Genomic DNA, 22,615 nt, shown 5'->3' on the forward strand with positions numbered 1-22,615 from the left:
AAGGTTTTGACAAGAATGTTGGGAGATTGTGCCAAGATGCAGATTTGAGAGATGCCCATGCTGAGGCCAAGAGGTTACTGCTCCTAAAATATTCGAACAGATGAGTCTGGGATATTTGCATGGAAGATTCCAGAACATTTGCTGTAGGGGATTGAGTTAGCTAAATATGGTCACTTCTCCAAACAAAAGTAGCTGGTTATTCTGCATGTTTTGGCAAAGGACAGGGGAGAAAAGCAGTAGACAAAAAAAGAAAATGCATGTCTTTTATACAGATTCCTCTCCTTTAAAACAAAAAGTATTTTACATTCCACAGGTAGGGCTATGTTTTTTTCTATGGAGTACAAGTAAATTCCTTTGTTAAGCTCCAGATACATGAAATTGAATTGATTTCCTGACACATCTTCATGAATTGCTGTAAAAGATATTGATGGGTGCCATGGAGGCAGATTAGAGCATTGGGGTTTAGTTCTTTCTGTGCTAGCTGGAGGGCACATGTTAAGCACTTTGAAGAGTGCAGAGATGAATAGACATGGTACCTTAGTTGTCAGAGATCATAATCAAGTGAGGTAAGATAGGAATTTAACTCTCCCACAAGACAGAAAACTGTGTTAGAAAAAAGAGGGATTTATTCTCTCCATTGGATTTGGAGAGATTATTTCGCTGTTCCATTTGGAAAAGCTTCTTGGAAGAGGTGGCATTTAAACTGAGCCTTAAAGGATAAGCAGGACTTTTTCAGGCAGGGATGGAGTGAGAGGATGAGGGTAGAGACATAGCTTTTCTTTAGTTTCTGTTTTCTGCTGTGTAAGACCTGTGCTCCTTCCTTTTTGGTTCAAGCAGTTACTTTATCTTGGGGAACAGACAAGCTCTAAGAAGTAGGATTCTGCAGCTGGGTCAACGACATCGTGGCAGTTGATAGAAAATTCATAAACAACAAACACCATCTTAATATCACTTTTCTTACAGAGCAGCCATATACTGTAGCAGGCAGCAGTGTATCTCAGCTCTGCCACTAATTATATGCCCTTGGACAAGTCCGTTGACTTATGAGACTCAATTCTCTCATCTGGCTCCCTCAGGATTAAGTAGTAAGAGGACCAAAGCATATGTCATAAACATGTGAAAGTGTTATAGTGAGAATATTTTGCAAACTCTAGAGTGTTACACAAATGTCAGCTGGAATTTGTTGTCGGGTTGTCTTTGCTGTATAGCCAGGAGCATCTTGATGAGACCAGAAAGGCTGTGTTGACCATTGATGCCAGTTTTAGGGGCTAGCTCAGTAACTAAACTGCACCCAGTGTGCTGGATTTTTAAATCTGTTCCTGGTTTTCTAAGCACTGTGTGAATATAAATATTCCTCAGGAGCCAGGGCCTCTGACAGGACGGGAGAACTGGGGGTGGAAAGTGTAGAAAATCATGGAGCTTGTTTAGAGGATTTTCCTCTACATTCTGGTAGGAGGTTAGATTATATCAACAGTGGAAAGGCTTCGTGTCTCAAGAAAATATGTAAATAAACCTAGCTTAATTGAAAAGTCTTTGAGAAAAACATAACATATCCTAATCTAACATAATAAATAAGGAAAGGTTCATTTAATTTAAAAAGAAAAGGAATACTTCACTAAAGTCGGTTTGGTAGAAATGCATGTAGGATATTTTTATTTAATTTTAAACCCATATGAGACCAAGTGAGAGTTAGGCACTTTTCAAAATTTTGGTTAAACTTTCATCTAAAAGAGACTAACTTTTCTATTCTCTTGGATACATTATCAAAATTCTTTGATGTGTTAAAATAATAAGCTCTGAAATAATAAGCTCTATTCTGAAAACATTTTCTCTGGATGCTAGGCAGAAGCTCACATCTATTTTTTGGTGGAAAAAAATCTGAGAGGAAATGAAATCTGTTCATAGGCCACTCACAACACACCTTCATGGCCAAAGTATATCTATTTGAAGATTGTAAAGTACAGCGTTCTAGGAGTACACCTCAGAGCAGGGTCTTCCAACTTGACTCTACATCCCAGAACCACCTACGGTGCTTCTTACAAATGCAGCTTCTTAGACTGCAGTCCTTGGGGCTTCTGATTCAGTAGGTCTGGCGATCTCTATTTCTGAGAAGCCTCAAGGCCCTTCTGATGTAGATAGCCCATGCCACTGAGAATGCTGCCCCGATACCTGCTGTATCTGTCCTCTCCCTGCCAATATCTTCTTGCAAACGGAGTATCTTTGTAGTGAGTTTCCCTGGGCCTTGACAGCAAGTTATGCATAGTTTGTGTTTATAAGGTTTTTCTAAAATCCGTAGGACCCACATGCCTCCTTGGGTCTCTGACATACAGGTACACTGCTGGGCAGAATTTTTAATCCCTAACTAGCCAGTAGGAATTCTATAGGTCAGCTCTGGAATACAGTCACATTTATTTCTGTAAGACAGGATCTTCTTTTTCTTCAAAGGCAATCTCTTGGGTCAATCTCCTTTTGTGAAACCTTCCTCAAACCTAGCTTTCCTCCATCACCCTGTCCACCAAAATTATTGTTCCCTCTCTTTGCTACCATTGCACTTTGCATTCTGCCCAGCTGTGTGCTCAACTGCCCCCCACCCCCACCCCATGTTAGACTGAGTGCCCGGAGAGAAGAGATAGTGTCATTTATCTCTGAAACCACAGTATCTGATACGTTATAAACACTCAGAAGTTTTGTTGAGTGATTCATGTCTTTGGGTTAATGTTCTCTCTTCTCCCCTCACTCCTGTTTCAGAGGACAATATGATCACAAGACTATATCATCTCATACCAGCAGAACTTCAATAATATCTACCTCAATAGTAAGGATAAGAACATTAATGATAATAATAGTTTACATTAATTGATCCAACTATTTTATATCTGGCACTATTCTAAGCACTGTATATGGATTATTCTCGTTTAATCCTCATAAAAACCTTAGGTATCCCCATTTGCACATGAGGAAACTGAGGTGAGAGAGGTTAGGTCATTTGCCCCACGGACACAGGCACTCAGTGGCGGAGCCAGGCTTCCGACCCAGACAGTGTGACTCTAGAGCTCGTGTTCACAACCACCGCGTTGCCTGGCTGTGCCTGACTGGCTGTCTTGCCCTCCTCTATTTGTATGTGACAATTGTGAATCCATTCCAAAGGGGTAGCAAGAATCCAAGTCAATTTGTTAGCCAGTAATTTTCACTGACTTTGGCCTACAGATTTGTTAATGAATCCTCTGTGAAATTAGTTTGGGTAAAACTAAGTAAAGTTAAAATGTTCCTTTGCTACACTAATCCGCAAGACCTTTAATATTATTAATGCATTTTATGCATCTCAAAGGGGACCTTAGTATATACTGTTTCCCAAACTTATTTGACTAGAGAGAATTTTTTTCCCTATAAGACTTTAAACTTCTGGAAGAACTAGTTTTTTGTTTTTAAAATGTAATTTGGAAAAAAAAAAAAGCTGGCTAGTTCTCTTGTGGGATTCCCAAGAAATTTGTCCTAAGTATTTAATCCTTACTTTTGACCCTTTCTTAGTTAGCCTTGAGTGTTTTTTTTGTGACTACTTACATTTACCGGGGATAGTCACAGATCTGTTGTCACAGTGTAGTTACTAATAGTGCCCTTTTCAAGGGTATCCCATTTGGATGATAAACTCCATGATTGCCCTAATCATAGCATTTATTTGCCCCCATTAAATACCTGTGTTTCACACTTGCTGCCTTCTCGCCACTCATTGGAGGACTCTTACTGCTATGGTGTGGATGGGAACAGACAAAGGAAATAGCCACATGCCTCTGGCATCTCACCATTTGATGTCAGAGTCCTGCATGGAATTATGGACACTTACCCAGTTTATAGTCTCTCATTACTCAGAAGTTGCATTTCTTAAGAACTGCACACCTTTGAGACTTCTTCACACTGCTCAGTATCTGTTCATATAGACGCCTGTCTGTGCAGAAAAGATGGCAACTCTGAAAGGATGCCAAAGTCTGACAGTTGTTGCCTTTGGGAAGCAGCAGTTGGGGTCGACACTGTGCAGTGGGTGGCAAAGCCGAGAGAGAGACTTTTCACTTTACATATTTACATTCTGGCTTTTGAGCAATGTAGGCATATTGTTTGTTTTTTTAAATTATATTTAAAAATGTATGAAAACTGCTCAGGGTTTTCCCTGGAGATACAGGCTATATTAAGCTCAGCTGGGTTGATCCATGTCATGGAATCCATTTCCTCCCCCCAAGGAGACCTGGTCTCTTTCTTTTCTTTTATTTCGCTTCACTTAGTTGACTATCATTAGGTCTTCCCATACCTTCAAGAGGAAGCCTCTTTTTTTAGAGCTCGTGTAGTGTAATGTAATTCTTAGTAGCTTAGAGTTGGGCATATCTCAGTTCAAGTTCTTCTCTTCTACTTAGTGACTGTATAGCCTTGAGAAAGTAACTTAATTTCTCTGGGCCTCAGTTACCTTATCTGTAAAATGAGAATAATAATAACCTCCCTCTGGGGTTGTTGTGAAGCTTCAATAAGATAATGTAGATTCTGGCAGTTCTGAGGATAATGTAATAAAAGTTTAAAATATGTTGGCTAGCTGGTGGGGTCTCATGCCTGTAAACCTCTCTCTCTGACTTTGGGTAGCTACAAAGTTCATGTCTATTCCTGTAACCTCTGTCCTAATATTTACGTGACTGACATTCCTTGGGGTCCGACCATACCACTTCATATAAATATCATCAAACTTTCTCCCGATCCTGGTATTAGTGAACTAGAGGCAGCAGGGATATCTGTCAGAGTTGATGCCGTGCGGAAAGCAGTCAAGGCATTGCATGATTCCTGGAGCAAATTGTCCGAAAAAGAGGAGAGGTGGACTCTACTATGAAGTTAAAGGAATTGAAACTCAGGAAATGACATTTTCAATTTCAAAATCATCACAAAACTAAGCCACAGGAATAAAGGACACACAGTTGAACCAAAAATCATGATGAAAAGATTTCAGAATTAAAGCAACAAAAGCAGCCTGAGATCACACAGGGAAAGTCTTCATAGTGTTTTCTTTAAGACATAATTTCTCTTGTCCACAAATTTGGAAAAGAGGAGATATAAGGAGAAATGAGTACAAAGAACACAGTATGTGCAAATATTGGATTTGAATCTCTGGTCCTCCATTTCAGGTATATTAAATAAGGGAGCAAAACTCAGTGTGCCTTTGTGGTCTGTCGTGAGCCTAGCACACTGCTGGGTGTTTTCTGATTTGTGACCCATTAAATGTTGTTTAAGCCATACCAACTGGAAATGATGCCCCATTTAGCAGATGAGAAACTGAGGTTCAAAGAAATTGAATTGCACTCAAGTTTACAACCCAGGACTCGTGACCTTGAGCCTTTTGTTTCCATCCATGCTTTTCTTACTTGGCTTCCTGCCCTGTTTTGGGGTCTCTGATTCTCTGGGAGGCTCTGGAAAATCCGGGTGAGATGCCGTGACTTTTTGGAGTAATCTTGTTGGCCACTGTGAGTTTTCACCTGGGCTTCATTTTTGGCCCATTTCCATTACATCTTAACCCTGTGGAACAGCTTTGCGTGGATGTTGATGCTGTTTCTCCTCTTGTCTTTTTGTAATAGCCTTCGATTCTGTTCTCCATGGGCCAGTTTTCTCTAGACAATATACCCTTATGCTACCTATCCGAGTCCTCGTAGTACTGAATCTATCACTAACAAGAGATTCAATGCCTTAAAAAAGAGAGAAATTCCCTGATAAAGAAGGTTTTCATATTTGTTAGATTTTTTTGAAATGTCATCATGGAAAAGGAAATATAACTCCTTATTAACTGAACCATGCAAGGTCTCTGTTTTCACACAATCGTATGGCATTTTGCATTTCTCAGTTCCATATTACTTCCAGAAGGAGTTGATTAGTTTTGACTAAATGTGATTCAGTACTGAAGAGCATCAGAATGTATTTGAAGTTTAATTTGTTGAGTTCTTTAAACAAACCCGTGGAGAAGGCTGTTCCATGCCAGGCGTTGTGTGGGACACTTCTCTGTGGTCCATGTCCATTTATCTTTGGAACAACTCCAAGATGTGGGGATCATTATTCTCATCTTATAGACGGGGAAGCTGAGTCTCAGTAATGTCTCTGAGCAGTATGGCAGTTCATGGGACCATTAGATACGGAATATTTGGACTGTTGTAAGTACAGTCTTCTTTTCCAGGACCCTTGGGGAATAGGTTGCTACACGAAATGTGAACTAGTTCTCACTAAAGGTTTATACTACAATTTTTTTACTTTAAATGGTTTTAATGAAAAAATTCTAATATGTGTTAAACGGTATGTTTTTAAGAAGGCAAACTCATGACTCTCATGAAAATGCAAAATAGACAAGCCAAAGATTTTACTTAACTCATTAATTAGTGAGGAATCAGTAAGCTCTTATAATCGGTTCAAAGGAGAATCACAAGTGCAACACCGACAAACAAGAAAATGAGGAATCAATTGCACCTCCACTAGACCAAATTTATTTGTGTCTCTGTGGACCAGAGCCATTTGCAATACTATAAGATTTACTTACAGAGTTATAAAATAGCTAAGTGAAGAACAATAAAAAGAATCTGGAAGGGGGTACTTTACAATTCCTAATACTCCACTGAAAAGCCACCCAGTGATTTTTTTTTTTTTTCTTTTTTGGCCCATTTCAAAATCATCATTTTTCTGACATTTGTCTTTGTTATATTGCCTTTTAAAATCAGCATGTACTTTTCTGGAGGTGGTAGGAGACACAGTGAGTGACTTAGCTTGTCACTGTGATGAGGCATACTATTGGTTTTTAACCACTTGGGGTCAAGAAAATGCATACCCACCAAAATTTGCATTCAATAGCAGGTTAAGGACCCCAGGTGTATTGATTCTCTCAAGGCTATGTTCTTTTGTGTTAGGGCCTCCATCTGTGTGACCTAAGGTCGATTGTTGGGTTAAGGTTCCTGGCACTTGCCTTTTCTCTCTGGATAAGATTGCGTCCAGCTTGCTGCCCTGCTCATTACTTCTGACGCTTCCGGCTTCCGGGGTCAGCCCATCTTCACAGTTCGAATCTCTACTGCTTCTGGCTGTGGCCCTCTCTGCTCCTCTCACTCTCTTTGTCTTTCTTTCTTTGTGTTTGTTGTTTCTTCTCTATCCAGTTGAATTTCCCACTCTGGGATTTTTGAGCCTGGAGGCTGATGTCACAGGTAGATCACCAGCCATTCCAGCTCTTCTTTGCTTTTCTCTTGGCATGCTACCAAATCCCAATGTAGGGAGGTCAACTCTTAGCCTGTTGACTTCTTGTGACAGTGTTTACGGTTGGTAGGACCACTTTCTTATCCCCAGAGCTGTCTTTTTACTAAGGTCCATTTAGATTTTGAGTTATTCAGATGCAAGAGAGCTAAGGTTTTATATATTTGTTTAAAGAATTTTTATTAACAGACCACAACAGCCAGACATGCTCTCCAAATTGTTTTCTGTTCCATCCTTCCTAATACTGGGCCCACTGGATCAAATTTTATCTAGGCAAGAATTAGCAGTGACATGAATGTGCCATCTGTAGTCACCATTTAAAAGTTCCAAGTATAACAAATTTGATGGGTGAAGAAATTATGTATTTGCTGGTGAGGTTGTAAAGAAAGCGACTTGAGTGCTTCACTGTATTAGCAATTTCTCAGTGGGAGTAATGTTATGGGGAACTTTTGTTAACTTCAGAAAACTATAGTTTTTTATTAATGTTATGAAAAGTTTTGTTTTATTTTGTTTTTGCCTTCTGAGCACTTTTTTTCTTGTATATAGGGGTCAGTATATTTTTACCATCAGTGTCTATCCCCAAATTTATAATTGTTGATGCTAAAACCAGGATTCCCTGAATATTGGTTTACTTTACAACAAACATTGCCGAAATGGACTATTTGATTAAGCCAAGAAAGGAGATATAGAGACATGGGGGTGGCAGTAAGATAAATAGATGTAAGATAACATTCGTACCTATTTCTATCAAAGAATCTTAAACACTTTTAACATAGTGGTAATCCTTTGTATATTTTTGATATGTGGCATCATTTTTCATTAGTCAACAACATACGTGCGTATTTCCAAACACAAGTGAATTCATCTTAATAGGTAAAACATTGAATCAATACTTTCAGCACTTTCTCCTTTCAGAACATCTCCCATTCACATCTTAGTTGCTTCCCAGGACATATCTTTGGTCCCTCCTTCTGTTAACATGTTTAATCATAGATCCAGCCGGAGCTGGAGGTGGGCCTGTGTTTAATCTTCTACTGTAGCTCAAGTCAGAACCATTGCACCCTACTTTTATGCTAAATAGTTGTATTATTGTCCTCTGATGTTTGCTCATTGTGCATAACAAATCTTTCCTCTTTAAATTGATGATTTCTTCTTTTAATTGATGACAGAAGTACACTTAAAGGGAAGAAAATCACATATTTAGCTGGGTAAAACAAATATGTTTCTCTGTCTTTTAAGACAAACAAACAAAAACACTCACAGGTATATTTAAAACTCTCATTTTGCAGGCCAGCATGTTTTCATCAAGAAGTATTTAAGTATAGTGAAGAGAGGGAGGAAATTGACTTCTGCTTCTGTCAGACACACCACATACCAGGCCCCCTTATAGGCCCAGGGGATGACAGTGAACAAGATATATAGTCTCTGCTCTCAAAGACCTTAGATTCTAGTAGGGAGAGGCAGACAATAAAAATTTAGGCAAATGATCAGGATTTCAGGAACAAGGAAGTGTGGTGCTTAGCAAAGAATTTAAGTGGAGCATCACTTTCTAATTTACATTTTAAAAAATCCTGGCTGCTATGTGGGAAGAGACTAAAGGGGCTTGAACTAGGCTGGTGTCTGTGGAGGTAGAGGAAAATGGATAGAATTTAGAGAATTGGGGGAAGGTAGAATGGAAAGAACTTGGTAATGGACTGGGTAAGGGAGAGGATGGTATGGTGGATGCCTCGCAGGTGTCTGACTTGAGCAAATGGGTGGAAGGGATGCTATTAATTAAGGTAGTAAAGAATGGAGGAGGAGCACCTTGGGGGCAGGAGGGAATCAAGGATTCAGTTTTGGACATGGTACATTTGAGATGCCTGCAAAATAGCCAGGGTAAAGTAAAACCTTGAATGTGTTTGTAAAACGAGTCCGGAAAAGAGGTCAGGGCTGAGTTATAACTGTGGGAGTCGTTGGCACATGGATAGTATCTGAAGCCATGAGAGTGGTTGAGATCACACAATGGTGAGGGTAGAGTGAAGGAGAAAAACTTGGTCCAGGACTAGCTCTGAGATACACCAGACCTTTAAAGGATCTGGTAGAGGATGTGAAACTGACAAATGAGCCTGAGCAGGAATGGCTAAAGGCAGTTAATTTGCAAGGAAAAAAAAAATTGTATTTCATGATCACAGACCACATAGTCCTGGCCACAACCCCCAGGTGGCTCCAAAAAACCCTTCACTAATGCTGGAAGAGAAATCTACTGTGGAGGGGGAGAAAGAGCTACATCTTCATTTTAAAAGATGACTGCACCAGATATAATCCAAAGAATAAAAGGAAGCTGCTTTTGTGTTTCTAGAGCAGGGCTCGAAGTTCCTCTGGAACAGATGTGAAAGCCTCAAAGATCAACTTCTCAGTCCTAGTTCAGTCTTGGATTACCAGTAAATGGGGAATGATCTTGCTTAGTTGGCAGCAGCCTGGCCATTTCCCGCTTTCCCTTACGGGAAGTTAAAGTGCTGTACCATAGAGTTTTTCTTTTGTTTTTATGTTTGAAATTAAATGGGACATTTAGATTTACTAAGAAAAGTAACTTAGAAGAGGTGCAAACTTGGAAGTCTAGCCTTGGAAAAAGGAGCACAGAGGAATCTTTTGAACCCCTCTCCCTCTGGTTTCAGTTATTTCACAGTGTACAGTACTTCCATCTAACAGACATTGGAGTAAATCTGGATGGGATGTTTGTAGACTGTGCCTTGTCCTAATAGATTAAAAATAGAATAACCTTTCAACTTTATGTAAAATAAATTCCTGAAATCCTAATTATTTATTGTGTATCTGAAAATTGGGGGGTATCCTTTCTTGTATAAATCAGGTTAATTTATTTGTCGAGGTACGTATAATAAGTTCAGTAATGGAAGATGGTCCCTGGTCTTAATATGGTAATATTAACAACTGTGCCATTTATTTTGATATAAATTCTTTGGTGTAAATTAACCCATACACTCTTTTACAAACAATTGAAGTATAAGAATAGAAATGGACTACTGCTTAAATGATGAAAACATAAAAAAGCTTGGAAACCTTCACAAAGTTGGCTATTTCTTAGGCTTTTTCACGTTCCTTTTCTTTCTCAAAATATATTTCAGTTCTTCTTCTACAGTTTCAGTTCGTGTTTCAGAAGTTTAAATATCGGCATTTGTGAAGGCACCATTTCTAGTTCAATCAAGATGTTCTTTCTGGGTGACTGGCCCTGTATATATATGAATGATGTTCTGGTCATTAGGAACCACTTTGCAGCTACCTGTACTGTATACCTTGAGCTACTTAGGCCCAAATTTCAAATCTGAGATGGCAGTTCAACATTGAGGGAGTCACTCTTATATATTTGGGAGGCTGGATTGGGGAGCAGCTGCCTTTTTGTTTTCTAATGCTGCTAGCCTGTCCAAACTAGAAATAATTTATATCATTGATGCCCTGACTTATCCCTACATATCTGTATTTTTAAGCCTTTTATCTTTCATTACTGAATGACTGCTTTCCAACACCCAGGCCTAGGCCTATACATTGGCGTACGCAGAAAGAACAGCTGCTCCTGGACCCAGAGGTGGAATAGAAACCCTGAGATCTACAGCTCTGAGGACCTAGGAGAAGAGGGAGAAAGCACAGTTATAGTGGAGCAGCATGCACACAGGGGGGAAAATTTTGGAGAAAATCTAAACTTGGTTTGGGGAATGAACATTTATTGAGCATTTTCACTGACCCGCTGTAAGCTAAAAGCATCACATAGTGTCTCATTAATATTCAGTACATACAACTCTTCTTATATGGATCTTAAACCTCTATCCAATTAAGTCATGATAATTCCAAGAGTGAACTCTAAGCATCAGCTTTTTCAAAGCATGTTGTTCAAGTAGCACGTTTTATCAGCTCATACACTATGGTTATTTCCTCAAAACATAAAAATGTAAAAAGAACAGTGGCTGTTCATTAGAAATAGCAAGTGACAATAAGATCTCCAAGGAATTTTTCTTTCCAACACTCAACTTTTGGGAGCTGAAATTCAGGGTGATTAGGATGGCCAAACTGGTGGATGCTGGCCAGTGTCTTGGGAAATTTCCCTTTTTGCAACTGAATTATAAAGCAGAGCTCTCGTTTTGATTCACTTACATGAAATTGTCATTTTTCTCAGTGTATATGCTTTGTCATTTATTCCTCTTACATTTAAAGGGGTTTCTTTAAAGTGTTCTTGGTTGCTGTTGCCCAGAGAACAACTGTGGAGTCCATTTTATATTTTTGATGTATTTCTTATAAAACTAAGCTAGGGTAAAATTGCATAAAAACTTACTGCCTTGTGGGACATACTGTTTTTATAATCATAAAAGGTTATTTTTATAAAGGTTGAACCCTTTAACTTCTAAACAAAGTATTGACAGCATAGTAGACGGTATAAAATACTTGAATTGCCGAAGACCGTAAAGATTGTGCATAACAATCCATTAATTTCACAAATGAGAACCTAATGCCCAGAAACATAGAAAGATTTTTTCAGTTCTTTTCTGAACAGAAACACATGTCAGTAGATGGAAGGCAATAGTATAGTGGGAAAATTTCCCATATACTGAGAAAATGAGAAGGAAAATACTCCTTAATATCTGGTTTTTAATTTGCTTCTTTCACTGATATTTACTGATCTTTTATCCTCCCCACCCTCTTTGTTTTCAGTGGCCACAGATGTCTTTAATTCCAAAAACCTGGCCGTTCAGGCACAAAAGAAGATCTTGGGTAAAATGGTGTCGAAATCCATTGCTACCACCTTAATCGATGACACGAGCAGCGAAGTGCTCGATGAGCTCTACAGGGTGACCAAGGAGTACACCCAAAACAAGAAGGAGGCGGAGAAAATCATCAAAAACCTCATCAAAACAGTCATCAAGCTGGCCATTCTTTACAGGAATAATCAGTTTAATCAAGATGAGCTAGCACTGATGGAGAAATTTAAGAAGAAAGTTCATCAACTTGCTATGACCGTGGTCAGTTTCCATCAAGTGGATTACACCTTTGACCGGAATGTGTTATCCAAGCTGCTAAATGAATGCAGAGAGATGCTCCACCAAATCATTCAGCGTCACCTCACCGCAAAGTCACATGGACGGGTTAATAACGTCTTTGATCATTTTTCAGATTGTGATTTTTTGGCTGCCTTGTATAATCCCTTTGGAAATTTTAAACCTCACTTACAAAAACTCTGTGATGGTATCAACAAAATGTTGGATGAAGAGAACATATGAGCATGTGAATTAAGATTGTGACTGCTCATGGTTTATTTGAAGATGGAGCACTGCTGATTCATGAAGGAAAAAAGAATTTTTTAAGGATTATACATATTTCAGAAAGAATTTGTCCAATTCAATGGTCAGACATTAACGATAATTTTTTATGAGGCTTGTTTTATTTGAAGAAAAGCATGTTGCCAAAAATTCTGGTTAAAAGCTTCCTAACGGTTAACAGATATGGGAAAGATGTATGGTTGCATAATGCAAATATAGAGTCATACAGAGAAAAATACGTATGGCTTCAAACCTCAAGACATCTTTTTTAGGGGAATTGTTGTGGCACATTGGATATTTCTAATGTGTACGAAGTTGTGTATTTTGATTCACTTTTATTCCTTACTATGTGTATGTACCTTTTTTAAAAAGCCAAGAACTTTCTCTTGCTGTTATTGCTCCTTTTGAAACAATTCCATTTTCAAGTCTACCTTTTGTTAAAGATTCTTTTGTTAAAGATTTTGTTATTGACATTCAAGAATTGTCTTAATTAAGAATTAAGACATTCAAGAATTAAGGCAGTCAAATTGAAGCCTTAGAAAGCTAGAAAAGTACTTCTCTGAAATCAATACTGTAGAAACCATCTGTATTTGACATTATGAATAATGTCTAATATAAGAACATGCTTCTGGAATCGAGTCTTGTTTTTTAGTACCAACAGTGATACTTCCCAAAACATGATAATTCCTCAAAACGTAATGGCATGCCATTGCCTTGAAATGTTTGCTGAGGGCTTAACTTTCATGTTATCGTGCTGATGGAATCTCCATTTTTAATATCCTTTTCAAATGTAAGAGACAAAGAGAAAATCTAGATTGTTTTTGCTGTTGGGACAATAAAAAGTAAGTGGTATTAAGAAAGATAACACAATCTTTGTTTCAGAGATGAGCCCATGAGAATAATTTAGAGGGATGAGGGAGGGGCAAAAGGGAAGAAAGGATATTGCTACAGAAAATGAGAATGAAAATTAATGCATTTCAATGTTTAATAAAGTTTGATAGGTAAAGAATGTCACTTTTTTATTTAACTGGTAAGGTTTTTGCTATTTTGTTATTTGCTTTTTTGATGAGTAAACCAAAGAATGTTTGCATTCCACGCAGTTCGTGTGTTATTTCTATGTAATTTTATGTGTGTGAATGATAAAGTAAGCATTTGCTTATTTTGTAAAAAAGAGATGGAAACCTGTTGGCCAACTATTTCCACTTAGGAAATAACAAACTCAACCACCATCACTAAATATTTGCATTGTCACTGGGTCTGTGATTTAGTGTATGCCTTTGCCTTGAATCTGCCTGCCTCCCAGAATATTGACATTAAAATAAATAGCTCACAAAGAAAGGTCCAACAACTAAAAATTCCAGAGGTTGAGATCTGCTTGAACCCACTACAGCCTAGAGGAGGTGCTCAGTTTCTCTGGGACCCTCATGTGCTTGTCTGAGGCAAGCAGCAGAGGCAAAGAGTACCTCCCTCTTTGATATTAAATCCTGACACTACGATTTGAACTGAAATTACCCTTCTCACTTCCCAGAGCCAGAAGATGACCGCTGTATGTTGACCACTATATGCTATAGCATAGTGACTGCAGAAATGACCCCTCTAGCTTCACAGCCTGCTAAGTAGCTTATAAATTTAGTTCAGCAGGCTTCCTTGACCAGTTCTGCTTTCCTCACGTGGAAAAGCTGAGAGTGTCATCTGTGGGAGCTACTAGTTTGGTGCATTCTGTTCTCTACCAGATCTCCCTCAGCAGAGATATAGAAAATGGAGTGCCCAGGCAATTGGTGGGTGCCTCTTGCTCATCTCTAGCTATGGACAGGACCAACCAGAGAGAGAGGACCTAGGGATAAATTTAGATCAGCCTGGGCACATTTGGATCATAGAGAGGTGCTTGCAGGCTAGCAATCAAATGTGCATGGGGGAGGAGGAGAGCCACCCTTCATCTCACACAGAAGGACGGCGGTAAGGAGTATCCTGATGGAGGGAATCCTGTTTGCTGCCATCTCTCAACATCATCTGGAGGGAACCCATCCTACCAATCCTGTGCCTGGAAGGCATGCCTTAGAAGGGTCAGTTACAAAGTCTTGACCAGCAAGTTCATTTCTGATGCAACAGGACTCCCTTTGTGCATGAATTTAGTTGGAGGGGAAAGCTGGAAAGAATCCAAATGTGCTTAGAATAGATAATTCTGAGCCAAGATAATAGTCATTTTGGGGTCTTATGAACATTTTTTTTTTAATTTAGTCTCTTTACATTTTGGAAAAAAATCATGAATTGTGTTATAATTGATTTTTTAAATTTTGTGCTGATGGCTTCTCTGCAAACATGAGTTAATATAATAGGGGAGTGATAATACCAGTATCAACAACTGACACTTATAGAGTGGTTGTTGTGTGCCAGGCACATTAACTCGTTTAATCCTGGCCACAACCTTCACCATTTTACAGATGAGGAAACTAAAGCAACAGAAATGAAGGAATTTGCCTGAGGTCACATAGCTAGTAAGTGTCAAAACCAGAATATCAATAAAACCTTATTTTCATTTAAAGATGGTATGGATAAAGGCAATTCTAGAAACATCATTGGTTCAGAGAAGAATAGGCAGTGTGCTTCTGAAATGGTTTTTCTCATAGTGACATCTTAAATGGTATTTAAATCATACAGGTCTGACCTATTCTCTAAACATTTGGGTATGATTTTATACAAAGCCATTTTAGGAACTTTATAACATGGCTCCTAATTTGGGGGCATCTCATGGCTCAAATTTCAGTCACCTGTGGAACTTCAAGGTGCTCACAATTAACGATGGTTTTGAACATTGACCCATGAGGTACAGTGAGCCCCTCCCCACAAGGCGGTCTTTCCGTGGACACGCAAGGCACTCTATGTGCACACAACCAGGACAGAAGCAACAGTTCCCCATTCTGTTCCCCAGAAAAGGTATGGCATCAATTTGAAACTTCAACATTATTTTCCAGGTTTAGAGGCTGGAAATATCTGAGCAAATAAGTTTAAAAATAGCTTTATGTTTTTCTGATTATTGGACCTTTCATATACAGCTCAAAATTAGTTTAAAAGGAGAGCAAGTGTTAGGAATTTTAATGGTACAGAAATAATGCTTTTTTTTTTTTTTTGGTCTTATATAATAGTATCTCATTCACAATTATCTGGAAAGTTCTTTTTCTCCCACAATGTAAATACTTAAAAAAACACAAAGCTTAAACTTTCTGATGGATTTCCCCCCAAAGGATTAAAAGAGCACTTTTTGTGGTCTGTACATATCAGTTGGATTTTTACTGAGAATTTGAACTTATCCTTGAGATACTTGATGAGAGCACCTAAGCTAAGTTATAATTTAGCATACCGACCTTGACAGATAATAAGTGAAAGATGAATGTTTCTATCCATATGATGAAATATTTGTAGTAAAAAGTTAAGTGCTAGGAAATTAAAATATTCTAATAAAACAAACTTAATTAGCATGTTAATAAGATTTATAATATTTTTACATTTTTAGCCAATCTTGCATTTCCAAACTTGCATTATCTAAATTAGTTGAACTTCGCAGTGTTTGAAAAATCAGTTGTTTTTTTTTTTTTGTGAGGAAGATCAGCCCTGAGCTAACATCTGTGCTAATCCTCCTGTTTTTTGCTGAGGAAGACCAGCTCTGAGCTAACATCCACTGCCAATCCTTCTCCTCTTTTTTTTTCCCCCAAAGCCCCAGTAGATAGTTGTATGTCATAGTTGCACATCCTTCTAGTTGCTGTATGTGGGATGAAAAATCACTGTTTTACTTGATCTATTGTGTTCCTGGGCATAGAGCTTCTCTGTAATTTGTTAAACTCAAAGCAGGTTTTAGCGCTCAATGCTGTTTATGATGATAAAATTTTATCCTAGCTCTGAAATACTTTTCTTTGCTGTGATTCAGATGAAGTCTTTATAGTAACCCTGTAATGAAAACACTGAAGCACTAACTAGAAAAATGAGTCAACTTTTTGTTTCCAAAATGGAACAACAGGAACATCTTTAGGAGCTTATAATCACATATCACTATCATGACAAACTATTGAAAATCCATTTTCTCTTTTATTGAGGTGTCCTCATGGTTGCTTATGTATGCCCAGAGCCAGAAAGACACTTTTATCTCGGGGAATTTCCCAAAATGGAAACATTTTTGTGTAATATTGATTCATGTCTGTCTAGCCAAAGATGTGTTTTCCATCTAGCAATGAACATCAGCCCCAAGTTAGAGGGGACAAGCCACTCCAAAAATGTCCCATCTGCTGAGCACTGAAAAAGGATACAGACAAATCAGCCAGCGTTTGTAGTTAAGAGAAACACATCTGTGCTTTGGAAAATGTCCTTCAAGTGTAGAGAACTGTGCTCTGTGTCCACCAAATTTCCATGAGATCTTTAGAAGATTAGCTAGCCAATGGATAAGGCCCCCTCATCTTCCTTCATGGGTAGCTGAGGAAATTCTCTGTCTTCCTTACTGGCAGCTATAATTTTTAACTGTATTCCTGCCTCATGGAAATAAGGTGGCTGATCAGGCACTTGGAGTTTGTTCTTAACACAAGAAAAGAATATTTGATTTTAAAAAGTATGTGTTTTGATTCACAGAATGATCTAAGACAATACGCTTCTCTGTACTTTGGTTTTTCCATTGAAAAGTTTACAGATGGATTAAGTCCTTTAAAACTGCCTGATGTGAAGTATAAACACCAGGCATGGAAGTGAAAACTCTGAGTATACATACCTAGATTGCCACCATTATCTGGGATGATTGATGTTTTATAAGAAGCCTAGGTTCCATTTTCCTGGAAATTGACTTTTTATCAGCCCAGCAGGAGCCACCACTTACCCATCCTAAGTGACTTGTGAGCATCTTTTATTGCTCTCTTCCAAGACCACTTGTTTTCACTAAAGGATAAATACTTGCCAAGAAAATTATAAAATTTTATAAGAAAATTTTAAATTCAATGTCCTGGAAGAGGACTTGCTGATAATTAGATAAAAGTGCCAGCATTATTGCTGTTCCCTAATCATATGGACTTTGTGTTCTCATGACTGAGGAGTCACATTTTTAGCTTGCTGAAATAGTCACTGTATAACATGCAGTGAACTCCCCGAGTGGAAACATTCCATAGTGTTTTCAAACACCGTGTGAGGAGTTGCGCATCTCTTCCTCTTAGAGACTCACTGGAGGGTGGTCAGGTAGAACCCAGCAGGGTACAGAGGGCGTGCGCTGATGCAGTCGAAACCAGTGTGTCCAGCTCCTTGTCTGCCAGGGAGCTCTCTCACCTTATCTCTAAAATTTGGATAAAATCAACTACCTCATATTCTCATTTTAAGGATAAAATTAAACAAAACATGGAGGGCTTGGAAACCTCCTGAGGACTGTTTCTGTGTGAAGTATTGTTTACCTAAGCAATGAAAATAAGCCTGGAGCATAAAATAAATTAAAAAACAGACTTCCGCAGCCCCAGAGAATTTTATTAAGCCCAGTCCCCTTAAAAAATTGTTTTTTTGCTTTCAATTTAGGAAAATTGTTTTGGGTTGAGTCGTTGAAAGTAATGGTTTCCAGCAGTTACTTATATGATCTCTTAGCCAATTAAATTCTGAGTCTCTGATTATTTTATCATTCCTGCTGGTTTTAGTTATCTGCTGCTGCATAACAAGCCACCCCAAAATTTAGTGGTTTAAAACAACAACCATTTTGTTATCTCTCATGATTCTGTGGGTGGACTGGGTTTAACTGGGCCGTTGTCTCTACTGGGGTCTTATGTGGTTGCAGTCAGATGGTGGCTAGGACTGGAGTCTTCTGGAGATTTGACTGTGCCACTGGGATGACTGGGCCTCTCTTCCGCTGGTCTCTACCTAGTACTTTCTCAGGGCATCCAAAACTGCAGGAGCAGAAGTTTCCAGGCCTTCTTAAGGCATACACCCAGAACAGGCACAGTGTCGTTTCTGCCTCGTTCTGCTGGTTAAAGCAAATTACAGGCTGTGCGTAGAGTCCTCAAGATCACCTTCGGGTTTGATGATTCTCTAGTAGGACTCAGAAAAGCTGTCATACTCACAGTTAAGGTTTGTTACAGTGAAAGGATACAGATTAAAATTAGCAAAGGAAAAAGGTGGATGGGGCAGAGTCCAAGAGAAACAAGGTTCAGCTTCCAGCTGTCCTATTCCAGAAGAGCTTTACATACAGCACTTAGTTGTCTCAGCAATGATATGTGACATGTACAAAGTATTGTCAACTAGGGAAGCTCACCTGAGCCTTGGTGTCCAGGGTTTATTTAGGTCAAACTGATACAGGATGGTCCAGAGTCCCCCGTGAATAAAAACAGGTGTTTACTATAAATCACATTGTTAGCACACACTAGCTGGTGTGGCCCAAGGCCCTGGGTATACTAAGGCACTCTTATCAGGCAGGATATACCAAGGGCTTAGAGACGATCTCCCAGGAGCTAGGCAAGGCTCAGTCCTTTCTTTGGAATGTGCAGAGTTTGATCATCCGAAGCCTGCTGAGTTATCCCTTTATTGCACACAGGTCCAACTCTGATTTAGTATAGGAGGGACTGCACAAGGGCCTGAATTCTGGATGCATAGTTCTTTGGGGCCATCTTTGAAGACTAGGCACCATACTATTATTTTCCCCTCATGACTCCAACAGAGATAACTGAGTAGTTACAGAGTCTGGAGTTCTTCATGGAATAGTTTTTTTTTTTTTTAACTGGAAACAAATACACACACACACACAGACATATACATGTAAAATATGAAATAACAGTGGGCTAACCTGTTAATAACCACATTCCTTTCCATGTGAAGATGTGAGTCCCATGTATGCCTAATCAATTAATCTCTTCAATTCAAGAAATGATTGAACACCTGTTATGTGCCCAACACCAGGCTGGGCCTTGGAACTACACAGTGACACCTAGTTCCTGCACCTGAGGAGTTTACTGACTGGTGGGGACACCAACAATGCACAGGTTAGTACTAAATTGGGATTCCCAGGATGAAAAGAAGGTTTTGTTAGCCACACATCGGCTTTCTGGCTTTAAAATTTTCAAGCAGTTTTTTGAGTTTTAAATTCATGACTTAAAAGCAATCAACTCAAAGTAGTGGCAGATTTCTTTCTCAAAATCAATGGCAAGTATATGTGTGTGTGTGTGTGTGAGAGAGAGAGAGAGAGACAGTATGGGTAAAAGAAAAATGTTTACAGGCCATTTTTTTTCATTCAAAATAAAAATGGTTGTAAATGAGTCCATGAGAAAATGTAGATTACACACTGTACTGAGTGGAAGAATCTAAGTGTAAACTAAGAAGTAACATTTTAATTAACATTTAATAAACATTATAATTAACATTTTAATTAAAAATTAATATTTAATACTTGGGAATATCTGAGAAATAGCTACAAGAAAGGGCTTTTTAGAATCATTTTTTCGGAAATAGATTGCAACGCAACTTGTGAAGCTGGATAAACTCTGGCTTCACCTGCTTGTCCTCAGTGAGGTATATCTATATTCCCTGAGGCCTCAGGCCGGGACACAGAAGTTCCTGGTTGAACTGGTCCAGTGAGGATGGCCCTTCCATGTTTTGTGCCAGCCATCTCACTGAGCCAGCTCTCAGTGGGTCCTGCCCACCATGTGGTTCTGTCTGCTCACTTGTTACTAATCACTGTTCCAAGTCCCCGAGTCTTGGAGAAGAAACATTAACAAACAGCGTGTCCTCTTGCTGGCAAAGCATTGGAAATCAGGCCCAGGAATACAGCCTGAGAACAAAGCCCACTTGGGGTTTAGACCCTGTGTTTCATCCCCGGTGGATTTCCCTGTGGCTCTAGACAAGACAGAGGTCCTTTCCTTTTCATTGGGTTATGTTCAGAAAGTTGGTGTCCAAAGTCTTTTTTGGACAAGTCGCAATACTTCCTGATACTTGCTAACTCATGACAGAATTTTTTATTTCTCCTGATTACAAAAAGATGGGCTTTTGAAGTGTTAGTTTTAGTTTATTTTGATTTCTCTCTTAACTAACCTCATGATTTCAACCAAGAATAATAATATAAACACGGCTGATTAAAAACCTACCCTGCGTCCTGAACCAATTTGGCTTTTATTAGCAAGCCGAGAAAGAAGATGACCCCTCTAATCTGTGTTTAAGTTGCATTTGCCACACTTCCTTCTCCCAGACTTTAAAAGAAGCATTCCCACTGATAGGACATCAGCTCCCCACTCCTTTTAGCTTAAGAAAAAGGAAAGCTACCATCTTGGTAAGAGGCTCTGACTTCCTGGTTCCTGTCAGCGAAAATTGAGTTTGGAATTTAAGACATCCCAAGCTTTTCAGTCTTTTCCAACGCTAGTTTCAATGCAGGTGTTTTCCCTAAGTAGCTTACTTGTAATTCTTCTGTTTTGTTCACATAATATTTAAGAAAATATTTCTGTATGTGTATGAAGACTCCACTTTTAGGAAAAGAGTCTTAAATTCTAAGTTGATGTGAAACCTGTTATGCAAATCATACAAGCCCAAGGAGCAAGACAGATGAACCAGTGAGCCTAAGAAGCATAGTTTACTTGCTCCTTTCCTTCACCATTTGCAAGTATTTTCTGTAGATGTGCTTCCATATAAGGATTGTGTTTTCATCTGACAGCTCTTGACACTAAGCTATAGGAGTTCTGGGGTAACAACCCCCCTGAGGGGAGCAGCATTTGCAAACGTGTGGGGCTAATCGAAACTGGACAAGATTGAAGATTATTCTCCTTTTTTTCTTTTAAACTTTTCATTTCTAATAATTATAGACTCATAGGAAGTTGTAAAAATAGTAGAGTCCTGTGTACTCTTCATCCAGCTTTCTCCAATGGTGACCTGTTATACAAGTGTAGTACAATATCAAAACTAGGAATTGACATTGGTATATTGGTACTAGACCACAGACCTTATTTAGTTTTCACTAAATAGGGTTCATTTTTTTTAACCTTACGCATTCGTGTATGTGTATGTGTGTGTGTAGTTCTACATAATTTTATCCCATGTACAGATTCATGTAACCACCACTATAATCAAGATACAGAACTGTTCCATCACCACAAAAGAACTCTCTCATGCTACTGACCTCTCTGTACTCACACAGCTCCCACTCCATCCCCCTCCCATCCCTAGTAACTAGTCATCTATTCTCCATCTGTATTGTTTTATCATTTTGAGAATGTTGTATAACTGGAATCATAAAGTATGTAACCTTTTGAGAGTGACTTGTTTCACTAAGCATAATGCCCTTGATGTCCATTCAGGTTGTTGCCTGTATTAGTAATTCATCCCTTTTTATTGCTGAGTAGTATTCCATTATATCGCTATACTAAAGTTTATTCAACCATTCATTCCATGAAGGACATTTGGGTTGTTTCCAATATTTTTCTTCTATGAATAAAATTGCTATAATCATTTATGTAGAGGTTTTTATGTGAAATAAGTTTTTATTTCTCTGGGATAAATGCCCAAGAGTGTGATTCCTGAATCATGTGGTAAATACTTCAAAAGAACATTTTTCCAGAGTGGCTATGCTATTTTACAGTCACACCAGCAATGTACGAGAGACCCAGTGTCTCCAAGTCCTTGCCAGCATTTGGCATTATCACCATATTTTAATTTCAGCTGTTCTAGTAGGAGTGTAGTGATAGTTCATTGTGATTTTAATTAATGAAATATGTTTTCAGTCTCTTATTATTGTACTCTTTTTGTTCTACATTTTCATTCATTTCCTTTTGTTCTGTGTTTTGTTCTTTTCCCTTCTCCTCCTCTTCCTCTTCTTCTTCTTCTTCCTCCACTTCCTTCTCCCAGTCACTTATTGAAGTATAATGTGCATACAGAAGAGCATAAGGGTGCAGTTCTAGAAATTTATGACAAAGTGAACACACCTGTTAACCAGCACTCCAGTTAAGAAAAAGAACATTTCTATCACCCAGAAGTCCCCCAGCCAAGGTATCCACTATTCTGACTTCTAGCGCTAGAGATAAGTTTTGCCTGTTTTTGAACTTCATATAAATGGAATCATTCAGTATATACTCTTTTGT

General features: G+C 38.7%; 1 protein-coding gene across 2 annotated transcripts in view; it reads left to right on the top strand.

Moving 5' to 3' along the window:
* TNFAIP8 (TNF alpha induced protein 8) overlaps positions 1-13,646 on the top strand; it is a 107,545-nt gene extending 93,899 nt beyond the window's left edge. For both annotated transcript variants that reach the window (XM_058539139.1, XM_058539129.1), the window contains exon 2: positions 11,947-13,646. In XM_058539139.1, the coding sequence (XP_058395122.1) occupies positions 11,947-12,512 (566 nt within the window). In that variant the 3' untranslated portion in view covers positions 12,513-13,646. The remainder of the gene's footprint in view (positions 1-11,946) is intronic.
* Positions 13,647-22,615: the final 8,969 nt, after the last annotated feature.

Source organism: Diceros bicornis, chromosome 1 (genome assembly GCF_020826845.1).
Source record: "Diceros bicornis minor isolate mBicDic1 chromosome 1, mDicBic1.mat.cur, whole genome shotgun sequence".
Classification (NCBI taxonomy): Eukaryota; Metazoa; Chordata; class Mammalia; order Perissodactyla; family Rhinocerotidae; genus Diceros; species Diceros bicornis.